General features: G+C 50.3%; 1 protein-coding gene across 1 annotated transcript; it reads right to left on the reverse strand.

Moving 5' to 3' along the window:
- Nucleotides 1-8,222: 8,222 nt before the first annotated feature.
- PNCK (pregnancy up-regulated nonubiquitous CaM kinase) lies at nucleotides 8,223-11,191 on the reverse strand. The gene is made up of 11 exons (XM_016215135.2): nucleotides 10,993-11,191; nucleotides 10,626-10,757; nucleotides 10,325-10,399; nucleotides 10,103-10,241; nucleotides 9,826-9,949; nucleotides 9,555-9,630; nucleotides 9,347-9,459; nucleotides 9,174-9,252; nucleotides 8,990-9,077; nucleotides 8,674-8,818; nucleotides 8,223-8,343 (listed from the first exon to the last, which is right to left on the reverse strand). Exons 1-10 carry the CDS (start codon nucleotides 11,058-11,060, stop codon nucleotides 8,681-8,683), a joined length of 1,032 nt encoding a protein of 343 aa, XP_016070621.1. The 5' UTR covers nucleotides 11,061-11,191; the 3' UTR covers nucleotides 8,223-8,343; nucleotides 8,674-8,680.
- Nucleotides 11,192-17,969: the final 6,778 nt, after the last annotated feature.

The following is a 17,969-nucleotide window of genomic DNA, read 5'->3' on the forward strand; positions in this document are numbered from 1 at the left end:
TCCAGCTATGACAAGTGAGTATTGACAAAAACAACCTTTATGATCTGGAAATCAACCAAATGTATATAATAAACTAAGAAGCTGAACTTTGGGAATTTATGTCATTCTGGCCTAGGCCTACTCTCTTTCCTCCCAGCTTGGTTGCCATGGAGGTTCTGTCCGGGCAAGACAGCCCATGAAGACCAGCAGCTTCTCTGCTTAGGTTTGAAGGGGGCTAACTCAATTTGAAGTACTGGGCAATACCCACACTCAGGGGCACTGTCAGTGAAAGTGACTTCTCAGAGGCAGAAACATCCAAAATTTTATGAGAAACATTAATCAGATCCAGTAAGTTCATTGTTCTCATATTTTCCATGTTTAAAGAGCTTCAGAGACCTGTGGTTCAACGAGCATACTAAAATATGTATAATGGGAAGCTCTGAAGAAGAGAAAGGGGAAAAGGGGGTAGGACAAATATTTGAAGAAATAACTTGAAAATAGATCATCCAACCCAAAGAACAGAGAGAAAAATTATTGAGCCTCAATGAACTCCAAGTAAGACAAACACAAAAGAGCTAGTTGTAAACAAAAATTCTATATCTAAAACTATCTTTTAAAAATTGAAGGTTAAAAAAAGACATTCCCAGATAAACAATGACTGAGAGAATTTGTTGCTAGTATACTTCTTTACAAGAAATATTAAAAGAAGTACTTCAGGCTGACAACAGTTAGTAACTTGAATTCACAGGAAGAAATGAAGAGCATCAAAAATAATTAATATGTGGATTAATATAAAAGTCTCTCATAATATATTTTCCTCATTTCTTCCCTTAATGTCTTTAAAAGACATAAGACTGTATAAAGCATTGGGTATAACACTGTATTTGGGGGTTTATAACCTATATAGATGTAACATACATGGCATTAATGGCACAAAAGAGGAGGGAAGAAATGAACTTATCTTGGAACAAATACTACATTTTACCAAAATTAAGTCAGTATTAATATGAAGTAGATTGTGATTAAGATGCATACTATAATGCAACTGCAATTAAATATATATATAGTTTAAAAGTCAACAGAGGAAATAAGGTGGTACATTAAAATATTTAACACAGAGAAGGTAATCAAGGAAGAAGAGAAACAGGAGACATAGAAAAATAGCAAAATGGCAAATATAAATCCAACCATATCAACCATTATATTAAATGTGGATGATCGAAACACCCCAACTAATAATCAGAGATTCAAAAAAGCAAGATTTGTCCTGGCCGGTGTGGCTCAGTTGGTTGGGCGTGGTCCTGTGCACCAAGAGGCTGCTGGTTCAGTTCTCAATCACGGCACATGCCCAGGTTGTAGGCTTGATCCTGTTGTGGGAGGCAGCCAATGGATGTTTCGCTCTCACATTGATGTTTCTCTCTCTCTCCCTCTCCCTTCCTATCTCTCTGAAAATCAATAAAAGTATTTTTTAAAAGCAAGATTCAACTAACTATATATTGCTTACAAGAGATAAATTTTAGATTCAAAGACAAATAGATTGAAAGCAAAAGGACAGAAAAAGATTTATCATACAAACAGTAACCATAAGAGAGCTGGAGTGGCTATATTAACATCAGATAAAATACTCTAAGACAAAAGCTATTATTAGAGAAAAAAGAAACATTTCATCATGATGAGTCAATTCATTAGGAAGCTATAACAATTATAAACATATACACATCTAACAACAAGCCCCAAAATACATAAAGCAAAAACTGACAGATTGAAAAGAGAAAGAGACAATTCAACTATGATAGTTGGAGATTGCACTACCCCACTTTCAATAATTGATAAAACTAGAAAGAAAAGCAGCAAGAATATAGAAAACTTGAACAACACTAACAACAAACTTGGTGTAACTGGAATCTATAAAACACTCCATTCAACAAATGCAAAATACTTACTCTTTTCAAGTACACATGGAATATTTTCCAGGATAGAACATAACCTAGGTCATAAAATTAGTCTCAACATATCTAAAAGGGTTAAGTTTTAAAATTTTAAAAAGAAAGAAAGAAATCTAGGAAATTCAAAAGTATTTGGAATCTGAACATCAAACTCCTAAATAACCAACAGGTCAAAGAAAAAAGTTACAAGGGAAATTAGAAGATACTTTGGATAGAATGAAATGAAAACATAACATATCAGCCCAGCTGGCGTGACTCAGCGGTTGAGCATCAACCTAGGATTCAGGAGATGGAGGTTTGATTCTGGGTCAGGGCACATGCCTGGGTTTCGGGCTCGATCCCCAGCAGGGGGCGTGCAGGAGGCAGCTGATCAATGACTCTCTCGTCATTGATGTTTTTATCTCTCTCTCCCTCTCCCTTCCTCTCTCTGAAATCAATAGACATTTTTAATAAAAAAGATTATCAGCAATAATCTCTTTTTAAAAAACCCACAACATATAGAAAATTATGGAATGCAGCTAAAGCAGTACTTAGAAGGAAATTTGTAACTTTAAATGTCTATACTAGCAAAAACAGAAAGGTCTCAAATCAATACCCTAATGATCTACCTTAATAAACTAGGAAAAGCAAAGCAAACTAAATCCAAAGCCAGCAGAGGTCAAATTAGTGCAGAAATGAATGAAAGAGAGAACAGGAAAGCAATAGAGAACATCAATTCAAACAAAAGTTGCTTCTTTGATTTGCCTAGAATGACCAAGAAGAAAGGTTCTCAGGATTAGGAATGAAAATGGGGGCGTTACTACTAACCTATGGGATTTAAAGGGTTATAGGCAAAGTTTGAACAATTTTATGCCAACAAATTAGACAATTCAGATGAAATGGACAAATTTCTAGAAAGAGACAAACGACCAAAATTGACTCTAAAATAGAAAATTTGAATAGACTTATAACAAGCAAATAAACTGAATTAGGAATTGAAAATCTTCCCACAAAGAAAACCCAAGCCTAGAAGTCATCACTGGTGGATTCTACCAAATAACACAACTGAAGACATATGTCCACATAAAAACTTGCACAGAAATGATCATAGCAGCATAATTCACAATAGTCAAAAGGTGGAAACAGCCCAAATGCCCATCAGGGGATGCAGAGATAAACAAAGTGTGGTCTATTCATACAACAGGGCGTTATTCAGCTCTAAAAAGGAATGAAGTAGTGACACATGCTACAATATAGATGAAAACATTATGCAAAGCATAAGAAACCAGACACAAAGGGCCACATATTGTATGATCCCATTTGTGTGCAATATCAAATAGGCAAACCCACAGAGACGGAAAGTAGATTAGTGATTACCAGAGGCTGGGGGTAGGGTGAGGAAACTGGAGAGACCACTAAATGGGCACAGGGGTTTCTTTCGGGGTTGTGAAAATATTCTGTAATTATATTGCGGTGATGATTGAATAACTTTGTAGATATATTAAAAAACAATAAATCATACTTTTATGTTTATTGATTTTAGAGAGAGAGGAACAGGGAGAGAGACACATGGACCATGTGCAAGAGAAACATGGATCAGCTGCCTCCTGTATTCGCCAAGGCTGGAGATCAAACCTGCAACCTGGGTATGTGCCCTGACCAGGACTCAAACCTGCAACCTTTTGGTTTATGGGATGATGTTCCAACCAACTGAGCCACCTGGCCAGGGCTAAATTATACTTTTTAAAAGGTGAATTTTATCATATGTGAATTATACCTCAATAAAAAACAAAGTTTAAGTTTGAAAGGAAAAGGACTAACCAAGATACATCAGGCAAATATCAACCAAAAGAAAGTTATAGTTGCCATGTTCACCATCAAAGTAGACAATAAGACTAAACCATTACCAGTACTAATGCATGTCACTACATTTTGATCAAATATTTCAATTCTAAGTTCATCTGCAGTTAATAACCTCACTTGAAAATACATAAAGCAATAGTTGAGAGAACTACAAGGAGAAACTGAGAGAAGAAATGAGGCCTCTACTGTGGCATTATGTGAGGCAGGCTTGGCTCCCTGGAGTAAGGGGAACTACCAAACTCTCTATGGGGCCTGGGGAGGGGACCTGGAGATGAGGTTTTCACATTTATCAAAAAGGGGCAGATAGGGTTTGGAAATACTGAAAAACTCTCCTAAAGCAAAAATCTGATCCTGTCACTGTGCTGCCTATAATCAATCCTCCAGCGGCTCCCTAGTGAGAAAGTTCACTTTCCAGGCTGATCTCTAGCAACTTCTCACAACAGGCCTCAATCAACCTAACCAGGCTGCTTGTTATTTCCCAAACATTCCATCCCAGAAGACAGGAAAGGAAACTGTGGGGCCTGGACAAAGCTGGGGGTGGGCAGCAAACGTGGCTGCCGTGAGCCCACCAAGTGACTGGCAGGAAGGAACTCGGCTTAGAGTGGAGACAGGGCGCCTGGCTTGGCCCCTTCGTGTCCTCAATAGGACTGCTTCTCTCCTGAGTTCTGGGGCAGTGCTGGTGGAAGGGCATTCTCGACTCCCCCCGCCCCATTCAGTCCAACATGACCGATCTCCATCTTTCCAGTCCCTCTTCCATGGCTTCGGCACAGGCTCTCTGCATCTCTTGCCTTGCCCTCCACATGACCCACACACATGTATACCCGCCACCAGCCATGCCCCACTTCCCAGCCATCCCTGATACTGAATTCCAGAGGGGTCTTTCTAGGGCCCAGATGCCACGCCCCATCTCCTACTATGGAAAGACCTCCCAGGTGCTCATTTCACAGGGAATTTAAATAAATGAAACTGAGGCACAGAGGACTTCAAAGGTGACAAAACCACCTGCAAGGCCCAAATTCGAATCCAGGGCAGTTCCTCTAGCCTAGTGCCTTTCTCAGTCCTCACAGAGTTTGCACTCACAGAGAGAAGGCTGGAGAACTCCCCCATCTTTTCGTCAAGTCCCTACATGACCCTCATGTTCCCAGCGAACTCTCCTCACTTGTACCAAGGCAGGTAGCAGAATAGAGCACAAGGCTGTGTGGTCTTGGCTCAATTACTTGGCCTCTCTATGCCTCAGTTTCCTCAGCTGCAAAGTGGAGCCAGTGATAATGAGAGTGACTACTTTCCAGTTGAGGTTTGAGTGAGTACCTGGAAAGCTCTCCGGAACAGGGCCGGGCAGTGAGCGAGCCGCAATAAGGGCTCCCACTGAGCTAATGCTTGGGCTCAGCTGCAAAGCCAGACCCGTGTTTACAGAGAGGATGAGACACAAGTCTCGTTTGCTCTACTTCCACTTCGGACACCACCAGCTCGTCACATCCCAAACCAATCCCATTGTCTCTCCCCAAACCCACCCCAGGTGAACCCTTCTTGGTGAACAGTTCCACAATCCACCCAGAAATGCATGAGCCACCCCAGACCCCTCTCCTTCATTCCCCACCCCAGTGTGGCCCCCGAGGTTCCACCTCCCCAGAACACCTGCCACCCATAGGTTTGCTCCAAGACAGTGTGTGACCAATCTTGTATTATTTGGAATGAGGGAGACAGCTTCCTCTCCTTCCACCCACAAGGCTCCCCCCTCAATTCTGGTCTGGTCCCCAATGCCCAAGAAGGCCAACCTACTGGACCCTGCTGCTGAGCCACAGCACCTGAGTTTTCCAGACACCCCAGCTCAGCACCTGGCACAGACTGGATAAGGTCACTCTCTACTATAACCCCTCCAGCGGCTCACCATTGCTCAGACTAAGCCTGACTCTTACCCTGCCAGGCTCTGATCCCTCCAGTAGCCAGCCTCAGCACCTGAGCACCTGCTGTTTCCTGAGTGTGAAATGCTCTCAAGGGGCCCGCAGCTTCCTCTTTATTTCTCCCCCCCCCCACCCCCCATCTCTTGCTTTTGGCTGAACCAGTCCTTTCTCTCTCCCAGGCCTCATCCCACAGCTTAGATGACCTAAAGCTTTCCTCTCACAAGCTGCTCCCTCGGATGGGAAGGGCTCAGAGGGATGAAGGAAGGGTCCCACTCTCTTCCTGTGTCTAGATGGGCAAGGCAGGACTTCTCTCCCAAGTGACTTTTCTGAGGCAGGATCTTGGGGGGCAGTGGAGGAGAGAAATGCTTTTGAGCAACTCCCCCAGGTGCTGAAGGAACAAGGGTGGCTGATGGATGTGACCATGGCGCCACCTTCTGGCCAGAGGCCAAACTGCAGCCTGTGTCAGGGCATTTGGAGCTGGGGCCCTGATCTGGCAGCAGGCCTGGGCTGGAAGAGCTGGCCCTGTCAGAACAATTGTGATTCCTTCTCGAAGACTGGCTGGGACATTGCTGCTTCTGAGCAGGCAGCATGCTGCTTTCCCCACGCACATCATTCCTATCATCCGAGTAAGCCCACCCCTCTAGCACAGGGCCTCCTCCATGAGGGCAGGCCCCATGACTGATGGGCTCAGCACCAGGCACAAGAGTAGAGGCCCAAATAATATTTAACAGACAATAAGAAAGAGTCGGTGTCGCAGGGTCTAATGTGAACTGGAAAGAGGGGAAGGAGAGCCAACAAAGGGACACTGGTGAAGATGTCTGAGGTGGTAGGACAGATGACAAGGCCCCAGATAGAGAGCTAAGGAGAGGCAGAAGAGGTTGTTGGAGGTAGGAAGGCCAAGTTGTTGAGACCTGGCCATGGCACTACCTGCCTGAGGTCCCCTGAATTGTGTGACCCCAAAGCCTGGAGTGAAGGATGGCCCAGAATTGAGTGTGGGGACAGAGGAGAAAGCTGCCCATCCCCTCCAGACTTGCCCAAGACTCAGGGACCTGTGGGAGGGTTGTGCTTGGGGCAATGTGGAACAGGAAGGTGGTGGGAGGATGGTAGGAGAAGGCCACAGAGGGGCTTGTGGGCCTGGGAACCAGCAGGCAGGCATGCCCACCTTGGCCTATGCCCACCCCCAGCTAACCAGAGGCGTGCTGTATAGCGGTTTCTCTCCTCAGTGCAAGCCAGGCCCCCTGTTTCCAGCCCCAAACCCTGATCCAGTCCCCACTCCTGAGACCCAGGCCAGTCTTGCTTTGGGTCTCACTGCCCTCTTCAGGTCCCAAAAGTCGACAAGAAGATTCTTCTCCATCATGCTCCACGATGGGGGCTGGCAGGGGTAGCAGTGTGGAGGAAGGAGTGGCCAGCTTACCCAAAACTCTGGAGGCGCTCTCTCTGTTCTGGCTGGGGCTGAGGAATGGCCCTAGGGGGTCTTCCCCTGATGGGCACAGGAAAGAGGCCTAATGGGGCCAGAGCAGCTTGGGCCTTTCCAGAATTGGGGTACAAGAGGGCAGAGACCACGCAGACCAGAGGACTGGCCACCACTCTTCATACCAGAAGCCATAACCAACCCAGCCCGGGATCCCCCAGGCCTGGAGCCCATGGGTTCCAAAGCTGCAGCACAGCATAGGAAGTGAGGCCCCAGTGATGCCCTCTCCTGGCCTAGGGGTTTCCCATCCACTCTCTGACACTAGCCTTCCCCATATGAAGATGTGCACTGGAAATACTGTCTAGCCACAGCCACCGGTAGCAGGAGTGGGGAGAAGTTAGAGGAGACAGGCTGGGACTCTGGTGGCTCTCCAGTCTACAGGCCTCCATTCGCCTGTGAGCCCTTCCCGCGGGCCCTGAACAGCAGGGGCACTGCAGCCCAACCCTGGGGTACTAGAGACTTGGGCCCCCATTGGGCCTCCCACCACCCTCCTCTGCTAGCAGCCCAGCAGGGAGCCAGAACCACAGGCAGGCCCACCTCTAGGGTGGCAGAGCTGGCTGCCAGGGCTGCCTCTTGCTGGCACTTTGTGTAGGGGGCAGGGACAGAAAGTTCTTGTACAACCAAGAGTTTGTCTGCCATGATCAAGGGAGCAGAAGGTTGGGTGGCAGTGGGCTAGATCGGATGGTGTGGTCCCATGGGCAGTGGCCCTGCCTCCTTGGTTTCTTTCCCATAGGTCATACCCATCCCCTCCACACTCATCCCCCATCCCTGTCCCTTACCCCTCCCTCCAGCTCACCACTGGCCCATTGCTCTGTCTGTCTTTATTGATTTGGGAAAAACTGGAGGGGAGCTGGAGGGGAGCTGAAGGGCCACAACACAAGCGGGACCACCCACAGTCAGCGAAGCGCAGAACAGCATGCAGGAAGGACAGCCCCTGGTGCCTCTTCAGCTTCTAGAGGGGTTGTGCAGCGACAGCAGAAGGGAGCCCCCGTGGACATGCCCCACCAGCCCCTAGGCAAGGGCAGAGCCTGGGGGGTGCTCCACTCCTACTTCGGTACCATGTGCCACACACACACACACACACACACACACACACATCTCAAACTCTCCAGCAGAGGCCAGCTCCAAGGGTATGGGAATGGGGGAGAGGACTGAGAGGGTCCATGGGAAGAGAATCAGGGGTCAGTGCACTCAGCCTCGGCATCTGCCAGGGGTGGAGGGAGAGAGAAGCGCACAGGGAAGGGGAACAGTCAGGAGGCACCCCTGGCCTGCCCTGTGCCCGAGCTCCCAAAGCTCTCAGCTGTGGAGCCCACTGGGTCTTGGCACTGGGCCCCTCTCAGATTCTCATGGTCCCCGCAGTCCCCACTCTCATCTATTCCTCCTAGAACCCTGGATCCTCCCTTCCATCTGTGCTTTCTGCCCTCAGCCCTTTTCTTTCTGGGGTTCACCTAGCCTTTGGCCACATGGGGCCCAACACCCTCTAAGCTCACCAAGGAACCACCTCCCAGGGGATGCAGGGCCCACCCCCACACACCTGGTCATCACCAGCTAGGGGGCTGGCCAGCCCGGAGGCCCGGGTGGCTGTGGCGGGCCATCCTCCGCTCTGAGGCCTCTTCACCCTCTGAGCTCTGCCCCAGCTTTCGGATGTGACGAAGGAAAGAGGTGGCATTGAATGCTCGCTGCAGGGAGAGAAGGGTATCAGGCTATGCCCCAGCCCTGGCCCCAAGACTTCAAGGATCACAGAGGCCACTGGCAGCCCAGGCCATCCCCCTCAGGCTAAGGAATGGAGTTGGTGGGGAAGGGAGGCAGCCTGGAGCGAAAAAATGTCCACAGGCCTGGCCCATACTGACCTTCCAGTGGGTCCGGGCAAAATTCTTCTGGATCTGTTCACTGACTGAGCCCAAGATGTCTTTGTCAAAAGCAGCATCCCCAGAGATCCTAGCAGGAGACCAAGGGTCAGTGGGAGGGGGGTATCTCTAAGGGTGTTGGTCCTTTCCTCTGGTCCTGGGACAGCTGGGCAGGGGTTCCACTCACCAAAGATGCTGTAAGGCCTGCTGGCAGGTGAACCTCTTCTGGGGGTCTCGTTCCAGAAGGTGCCGGATGAAGTCTTTGGCTGGAACAGGGAGGCCAGGTCAGCCCAACCTGTTCCCATTCCCCTTATCACTCCCCCCTCCCCTCTCTGAGCTTGGGGCCAGCCTCAAGTTCACCTGATTCTGAGATGTCATCCCAAAAGGGAGAGTCAAACTCGTAGCTGGCCCTCAGGATCTGGCTGAAGAGTTCGGGGTCGCTCTCATCGTAGAAGGGAGGGTACCCACATAGCCTGGCACCCACAGATGAATCACCCAGCTGTCCAACCCTCCCCAACCCAGCAGGAGGCAGGCAGGCAGAAGAAGAGCCTTCCCAGTGGTCACTCACAGGATGTAAGAGATGACACCCAGGGCCCACACATCTACGGCCTTCCCGTAGGGTTTCTGCTCCAAGAGCTCCGGGGCTGGGGGCCAGAGACAGACAGACAGACAGACAGACACACACCCGTGCACGCACACACCAGCCTTCAGTGCTGTCTATCTCAGCCTAGTCAACCCCAGGAATGGCCCACCACCCACCCTGCCCCTGGCACCAGAGTCCCCACAGGGTTCCCCGGCCCCCTGGCCCCCAATGAGCCTCAAGGTGCCCCCTCACATACCCACATATCCTGGGGTACCACAGGCAGTACCCAACATGTTGCCAGCCTGAATTTTGGAGAGGCCGAAGTCGGAGACCATGATCTTGGAGTCCTCGAATGGCGTGGCATAGAGGAGGTTTTCAGGCTATGAAACACAGGTGGCCAGAAAAAATGCCAAGTCAGCCTTGGCATGGTCTCCAGGGCTGGGACAAGGGGCTGGGTCCTCTCAAGTCCCCCAGACCCTTGGTGCACAGGGAGGCTGGGTAAGGCCTGGGCAGGTGGGCAAGAGGGCAGGCACCTTGAGATCACGGTGCACAATGCCCAAGCTGTGCAGGTAGGAGACAGCTCCAAGAACCTGGCCCACCAGGTGGCTGGCATCCTTCTCTGTGTAGGAGCCACGCTCCATGATGCGGTCGAACAGCTCACCCCCTGTGACCCTGTGAGGAGCAGGTGCTCATTTGACCCACGCCTCTCGGCCCCCATTCACCACCCAGCCCCAGCCTACCCCTGCTCTCCTCACAGCTCCATGGCCAAGTAGAGGTGGGAGGGGCTCTCGTGGACATCCTCCAAAGCCACGATGTTGGGGTGGCTGACCCTGTAACGGCAAGAAAAAAGCCCTTGTAGGCCACTGCAGCAACCCTCTGGGCCTCAAGGCCTAGGAGCACTTCCTTCCACCTCTGTCCCCTTCCCTACCACGGGCCATCCCTGCCCAATCCAGCAAGGCAGAACCCCATGCCAGGCCTTCCTGGGGACACAGAGGAGGCAGGACACTGCTCCACAGGCCTTAGGCAATAGCAGCTTGGCCAGGGCCAGGCACGCACCTGCGGAGCACTGCAATCTCGTTCTCTACCAGGGCCTCCTTGCCCCGAAGGGCCTTCTTGGAGATGCACTTGAGGGCAACAAGGTGTGAGGAGCCCCGCTCCTGAGCCAGCACCACCTCAGAGAAGGCACCCCTGCAACAGAGACAGTGGAGGCAGGAAGGGAGGGGGAAAGGTAAAGAGGAGGATGAGATGAGGGGGAGGGTAGAGAGAGCAGAGGTGGGGAGAGGGAAGGGCCCCCCCCAGCTGAAGCAGAAGAGGAGGCCCTCTCCATCACAAGCCGACGTCCCCCCCACACACACACACATTCACCAACACACATTCATTGCCACACATGCACACACATCACATTTCACTGACACACACTCACGAGCCCAGCTTCTCCCGGATCTCATAGATGCTGCTGATGTCCTCCGTCTGTTTCTTGAGCAGCAGCATGTCTGGGGGGCAAGGGAGAGTTGGAGGGAGATGCCCTGGGTGAGGAGCAACCCCGTCTCCCACCCCAGGCCCAGCAGTTCTTCACCCACCCTCAGCGACAGCCTCACTCAGGAACACACGTCCGGTAAGGTTCCATACACCCTCCCCCAGCCCGGATACATCTCGCCCCTCCCCCACCGCCCAGGTCAGCACTACTTGGTGGACGCCTCCCCAGCGAGGCCACAGCACACACTCCTTCAACCACCACCCCCAGATACACTGCCGCGATCCTGAACCCCCCCCACACCGATGGAGATCAGCGCCCAGACACCAGCTCTCTGCCGCCACACAACCAAGTCAGCCGCAATCAGCCGCCTTCTAGAAGGCTCCATGCACCCCCACCCTGGCCACTCGGAGCCCACCCCCATCCACAGCGCCCAAAGGCCGAGACTTGTCACCCATTCATTGCCCAGCTCCCACAGGCACACCCCACCCAGACCACCAACCCGCCTGAGATGCACCTGCGACCCCAGCCCACAGCCGCCTGCCACGGCCACCCACGCGGCTGTCCAGGTGCACCCGGCCCTCGGCGCCGCGGGGCAGGAGGAACTCCGCAGCCTGGGCCTCCCAGGTCTGGAGCTGCGTGGGCAGCGGGCGTTCGGGCCGGGAGAGCGCTGAGTATGACAGGTGTGCGCGGGGGCAAGCGGGGGCTACAGCGACCGCCGGGCCCGACCCTGCACGCCCCCGCCTGGGAGCGCTCGGTACAGACCTGGATCGAAAGCCGCAGCGTCGACTCACGCAGTGGCAGCCGCGCGGAGCCCCCACCCCCCACCCTGCCGGCCCCGCCCCCTCCGAGCGCGCTCCTGCCGAACGCTGGCGGCGGAGCACGAGGTGGCTGAGCCCGGCTGCCGCGCTGCAGGGCGCCTTGTAAGGCAATCTGCAGGCGCTGGCTGCTGGCTGCGGGCTGCCGGCTGCCTCCCTCCACCGTCATTCATGCAGGTTCCCACCGGCTTCAGCCCCTGGCGGCCTGGCTGGGCTGGCCCCAGGGCCTTTGCACCACTGGTGTTTTCCATCCGGAAGTCTCTTCAGTCGCATGTTGACATGGCTATGAGCCTTCTGGTCTCCACTTCGTCCAAGCCATTTGGTCTAAAACAGCCCCCTTCCCTGTCCCAGCCCTGCGACTGCCACTTCTGTCCCCCTGGCCTGAGCCCCATCGGCACTCAGTTGGACAGCCACAGCCTTCTCACTGGGTTCCCTCTGCCCTCTGAACCCTAACCTTAACCTCTCCTACACCAGTCTCTTCCCCACCCAGCAGCCAGAGCATTCCCTTCATTGAGACCATGTCACCCCTGGGCTGCAGACTCTCCAATGGCTTTCCATGTCACTTCAAGTCAAAGCATGAGTCCTGACAGTGGCCCCAGGACTCTGTATAATTGGTCTCCCTTTCTTATCACGGCTCTGGCCCCTCTCCACCCTTGCTCAAGCAGCTTCAGCCAACTCCAGCTACACTGGCTTCCTAACTGACCCCCAAACACACCATGCATGGGGTGTATACCATACATGGCCTTCAAACACACTAATATGCACCTGCTTTAGGCCTTTCACTTGCTGCCTCTCTGCCTGGAATGTTGTTCACTCAGATATCTGCTTTGTTTGCTCCATCAGGTCTCAGCTCAAATGTCACCTCTTCAAACAGACCTCCCCTGCCCCCACCCCCCACCCCCCTTGGTCCTGTCTTCAGAACATCCATCAGCTTCTGTGTCTTTTCCTCACCATAACATCCACTCCCAAAAAGTGTCTCTGCTGACCCGGCCCAGGCAAAGTGCTCAGGAAATAAATGCTGGGTGGCCAAAATCAATCTCTTCAACAACTAGTGGATTCCTTTCACTTAGTCCCATGGGTTCTGGTGCACTGCCCAGGGGGTCCAGTCCTCACCAGGGATGGGGGGGATGGGTGTCCTGGCTGTTGACAGGAGCACGGTCACACAAGCGAGAGCTGCAGGGGCTTCATAGAATCACAGGGTCCAGGAGTCACCTGTTGAATCTGTCTTTACAGGGATCTGCAGGCCCCTGGCATCACACAGTCTTTAAAAGGGTCCATGGGGCAGGCAGAGGTTTTTTAAAATCATCTTTCCAGATCTCAACTCCCACATGTACTCTGTCCAAAAATCGGTAAGTCTGAGAAGGCCCTCTCTTGTTCCCATCCCCCACCCTGTCCCAATTGCTCCTCTCAGTTCACTCAAGAAGGTTCCAAGGGCCCCAGCACTCGGCAGCATGAGCCTCACTCCCAATTGCTCATCTCTATGAACAGGGCTTCCTAGGACTTACACCTAAAAACAGAAAAGAGGAATGGGACTGATGGTGAGCCCCATCTCACACTGGCAGTAAGTCCTATTTGACGCAGACTGGAGCCCATCCATCTTGTTTGTTTGATGATTATGCCAGAAGAAACATGATCAGAGCCCCATGGTCATGGGTTATAACAAGAACTGTAACATATACATTTGTGTTTCAGAGAAGTACGATGGAGGAATAACAGAAGACTGTCCACATGGAGAAAAGTGGCACATGGAGACCTCTCTGAGAGGCAGCAGATGAAAAGTGGAGGCAGGAATAAAAGGTCCCACTTCCCAAGTGAGCCTGGGAAAGAAGAGCCAGCATGCAGACTTTGAGATGGACATGGGTATCAGTTCACCAGGTGATTTTGATGCCATTGGCTTCGTGTAAAAAGTGATATCACAATTTTTGTTTTAAGTCAGTATTTACAATATACCAGAAATTACACCCTTCACATCTATTTAAATAGCTGTTGAAATATTGTAAATGTGAACTTCAAAATGCATGTGTGTGTGTTGGGTGGTAGTGGATTAAGAGCTTTTGAAAATCCTTTCAGGGGACCTCTTACAGAAAAATTAATTCAAAGTCACTCATAGACCTAAATGTAAAATGCCAAACTTCTAGAAGAAAACACAGGAGAAAATCTCTCTTACCTTGGCTTGGTGATGAGTTTTTAAGTACAACAGGAAAAGCATGGTCCATGAAAAAAAAAAAGTGATCAATTGAACTGTATCAAAAGTTTAAACGTTTGCTCTGTGAACAGCATTGTTAAGAGAATGAGAAGACAAGCCACAGGCTGGGGGGAAATCTTTGCAAAACACATCTGATAAAGGACTGGTATTCAAAATATACATGGAACTCTTAAAACTCAACAATAAGAAAACAACTCAATTAAAAATGGGCAAAAGATCTGAACAGAAGTGTTACCAAAGAAGAATTACAAAGGGCAAATAAGCATATGAAAAGGTGCTCTACATCATATGTCATTAGGGAATTACAAATTAAAACAAGATACCACTACATAACTATGCAAATGGCCAAAATCCTAACACAGACAACACCAAATGCTGGCAAGGATGTGGAATAAGAGGAACTGTAATTCATTGCTGGCGGGAATGCAAAATGGTGGAAATACAGTCACTTTGGAAGACAGTTTTGGTGGTTTCTTACAAAACTAAACATACTCTTATACGATCCAGCAATTGTGCTCCCTGGTATTTACCCAAAGGATTTGAAAACCTGCACCCAGATGTTTACCACAGCTTTATTCACAATCAGCACAAAGTCAAAGCAACCAAGATGTCTGTCCTTTAGTAGGTGAGTGAATAAATAAACTGTGGTACATCTAGACAATGGAATACTATTCAATTATAAAGAGGAAAGAGCTATGAAGCCATGAACAGAAATGAATGAATCTTCAATATACACTGCTAAGTGAAAAAAAGCCAGTCTGAAAAAGGCTACATACTGCATGATTTCACGTATATGACATTTCAGAAAAAGCAAATTTATAGAGACAGTAACAGATCAGTGGTTGCCAGGGGTGTGGGGAGGGTTGGCATTTGACTAAGGGAAACCCAGGAGTGATTCTGGCCATGAAACTACTCTGTATGATGCTGTAGTGGTGGATACGTGACTTTCTGCATATGTCAAAACCCAAAGAACTGTACAGAAGAAAGAGCGAATCTATGCTAATATGCAAAATTAAAAATAATATTTCAGGAGGTTGGGGGATGCCAGGAAGGAATGCAGACTATAACCAAAGAATCTATGTGTATTACAAATGTACAAAAGCATCTCCCTGAAGGGGGTCAGGGAAAAGGGGCTGATCTAAGTCCCTTTGGAAATGAGTGGAGTCTAAGACCTAAGGCACAAGGAACCGCTTGTGAACACTGAACTCTAGCTGACAACGCTGTTCCCAATGGGGTACGGGTTAGCAATTCTTAAACCACTCTACATTTGCACTGGAATTAGACAATTAAGTAAATGGAAGGCAGATGGTGGGAGCCAGGCTTCTCACTGTTGAAGTGGGAAGAGACAAACAAGCAAGGGGAGGTACTAGAATGATCCATGTGGTGATGGATCAGAGTTGAAGACATCAGTATGAACTTATGTTTACCATAATATAGATACAGATGCATATAGATATATGCATCTGTATCTATATATTATGTATGCATATGTTTATAGATATGTGTATCGCATAGGTTAGTTTACACATAAATTTCTTTGTTCTATCAGCTGAGAGGGCCTATAAGCAGTGATACTCCAGCAACAATGAGCACACTAGAGCCCAACCTTGGTTTCTAACACCATTCTCCAATAAAGGGCTCCTTGGAAAAAATGGCCGATTCTAGGGCTGGGGCAAAAAAATAGACAATATGATCCTGGAGCACCCTGTAGTGCCAGAAAGGAAAGAAGTGTTCTCTCTCTCTCTCTTGCACTCTCTCTCTCTCTCTCTCTCTCTCACACACACACACACACACGTGACAGGGGTATGAGAAAGGGACACAGGAGTCAACTGAAAGAGCCCCAAGCTCCCATTGGCTGATGCTGGAAAGATTTGAGCAACAAAATAAATAGAGTAGAATTGGATTATAACCAAAAGTATAAAATAAATATCCAGTTAAAAATAAATGATTAAATAATAAATAGGGGGAAAGAGACAAGCTCTGTGCAGATAATTCCAAATAATTTGTGTAGAGACTTGCCCAACCCCCAAGGGGGAGCATAACCCCATTCTCAAGTGTGGGCTGTGCACTTTGGTCCAAAGAGGACAGGGTGAAAAGGGGGGAAATTACACTGAAAGTGGAGACACCAGATGAACAAATGCAACCTCAGCCAGGTGACCAAGGTTGATGTGGACAGAGGCTTAGTCATGTTGACAGCATGAAGCCTTACTATGATGTGACAGGAAGGGTGCTTCACCTCTGCGGTCCTCCTCTCAATAGCCATGTCCCCGTCTACTCGGCAGAAACAGCAGACAAACTCCGAACAGCAGTTCCCCATCTGAGAGGATAGTCACAGCCAAGAGGAGCCTAAGGAGACACGACTAATGCAGTGTGGGATCCTGGGACAGAAAAAGGACATGAGGGGAAAGCCAAGGAACTCTGAATAAGACTACAGACTTGAGTTCATCATAAGGTACAATACTATTGATTATTGTGACAAATGCACTGCACCAAAACAGAATGCTAGGAGTGCGTGTGTGGGAACTCTCACTGCTATCTCTGCCATTTGTCTGTACATCTAAAGCTATTCAGAAATAAAAAGTTTATTTAAAACATAAAAACAAATTTATAAATCCTTTCAGGGGTCTGTGTGGATAAGCACAGCTGGTGAACAAGGAGTGCTGTGCAGGAGTGGGGGTCAGGTTGCCCCCTCCTAGACCCCAGGCCCAGTGGGCGGCCTGGCGCCATCCTCCCCTCACCAGCTGTTGGAAGTACAAAGCCTTTCAAGGTGGACTCCAGCCTTCCCTCTGTTGCCAGCTAATTCTAACTGCAAAGCTCCTTGTGCAGGCAGCCTGCAGCAGAGGAGGCGCCCCCACCCTCCAGCTGCCCAGGTCCTCCTGGGGTTAACCCATTGCCCCAGGGCAGGATGCCCTCCCACCCAGCCCACTCCGTGGTCCACGGGGGGGGGGGGGGGGGGGGGCTGTAGCCCCAGTCTCGGTGGGTACTGGGTCCAATTCCCAGACCTCCCTGGACAATGGGAGCCCTCCTTCCAGTGCTCCCCTCCTCCCCTCCCCCTCTTCCTGGGCTCCTACTCCACCTTCACCCCCACTGGTTGCCCACCATGCTGCTGCCTGGGGAACACTTTGCTTCTCACCCAGTACACAGCCCACACTTGAACACAGGGGTTACACTCCCCCTTAGAGGTTGGGCAACTATTTACAGGTATCTCACCCTCTCCTGCACATGCTCTGGAACCAGAGCCACAGGACCATGAACACAAGGACATGACAGGACAGGCAGAGGCTTAGATGGGGCTGGCAGGGACAGCTTCCTGGCCCTTAGCTGGGGTCCTGGGGCATCCGCCCCACTCCTCTCTAGCAGCTGCTGGGGGTGGGTGGCAAGGTACACCTTACCCAAGCACTGAGAACACGCCAAGATCCAGAGGGCTGGAAATCCCTCTGTCTTCGTTCCACTCAGGTGCCCAGCACGCCACGGAAACTGCCCCAGGAACGCTGCAGCTTGGATGCTCCCACAGGCTATGGGGGTCAGCACACCAGAAGCCAGCATTATGGCCCCAAGCTCCCACTTGGGGAAACTCTGGCCTAATCATCCAGTCCAAGAGGATCGGTTCTTGAACTTCAAGCACCAAACAAGCCCAGCTGCCCTGGCTGGGCACGGGTCAGAAGGCTCCCTGACTTTCCTCTCTAGCCTCCTGTAACAGGTGGTAGTTGAGCTGAGTCCTACAGGATCAGAAGGAGGTCAGCAAAGAAGAGGTGCCCCAGGAAGTGGGCCTTGGCAAGGGCCAAGGGCAGGGAGAGCAGCTTGGGAGGCGGCTGCTCTTCAGTGCTGGGGAGCCCAAAGGCCAGCTGGTGCCTAATCTTGCAGCCTTGGAGAGGAATTGAGCTTGATCTCCAGTGCAAAAA

The sequence above is a fragment of the Miniopterus natalensis genome, chromosome X (genome assembly GCF_054644295.1).
Source record: "Miniopterus natalensis isolate mMinNat1 chromosome X, mMinNat1.hap1, whole genome shotgun sequence".
Lineage (NCBI taxonomy): Eukaryota > Metazoa > Chordata > Mammalia > Chiroptera > Miniopteridae > Miniopterus > Miniopterus natalensis.

Bases quoted from the DNA above. Each gene is read 5' to 3' on its own strand.
- PNCK (XM_016215135.2), bottom strand. From the start codon at position 11,060: ATGCTGCTGCTCAAGAAACAGACGGAGGACATCAGCAGCATCTATGAG. The intron at 10,242-10,324 runs GTGAGGAGAGCA...TGCTCCTCACAG, and splicing joins CTCTACTTGGCCATGGAGCT to GGTCACAGGGGGTGAGCTGT. The intron at 9,253-9,346 runs GTGAACTTGAGG...TCCCTGTTCCAG, and splicing joins GGATGACATCTCAGAATCAG to CCAAAGACTTCATCCGGCAC.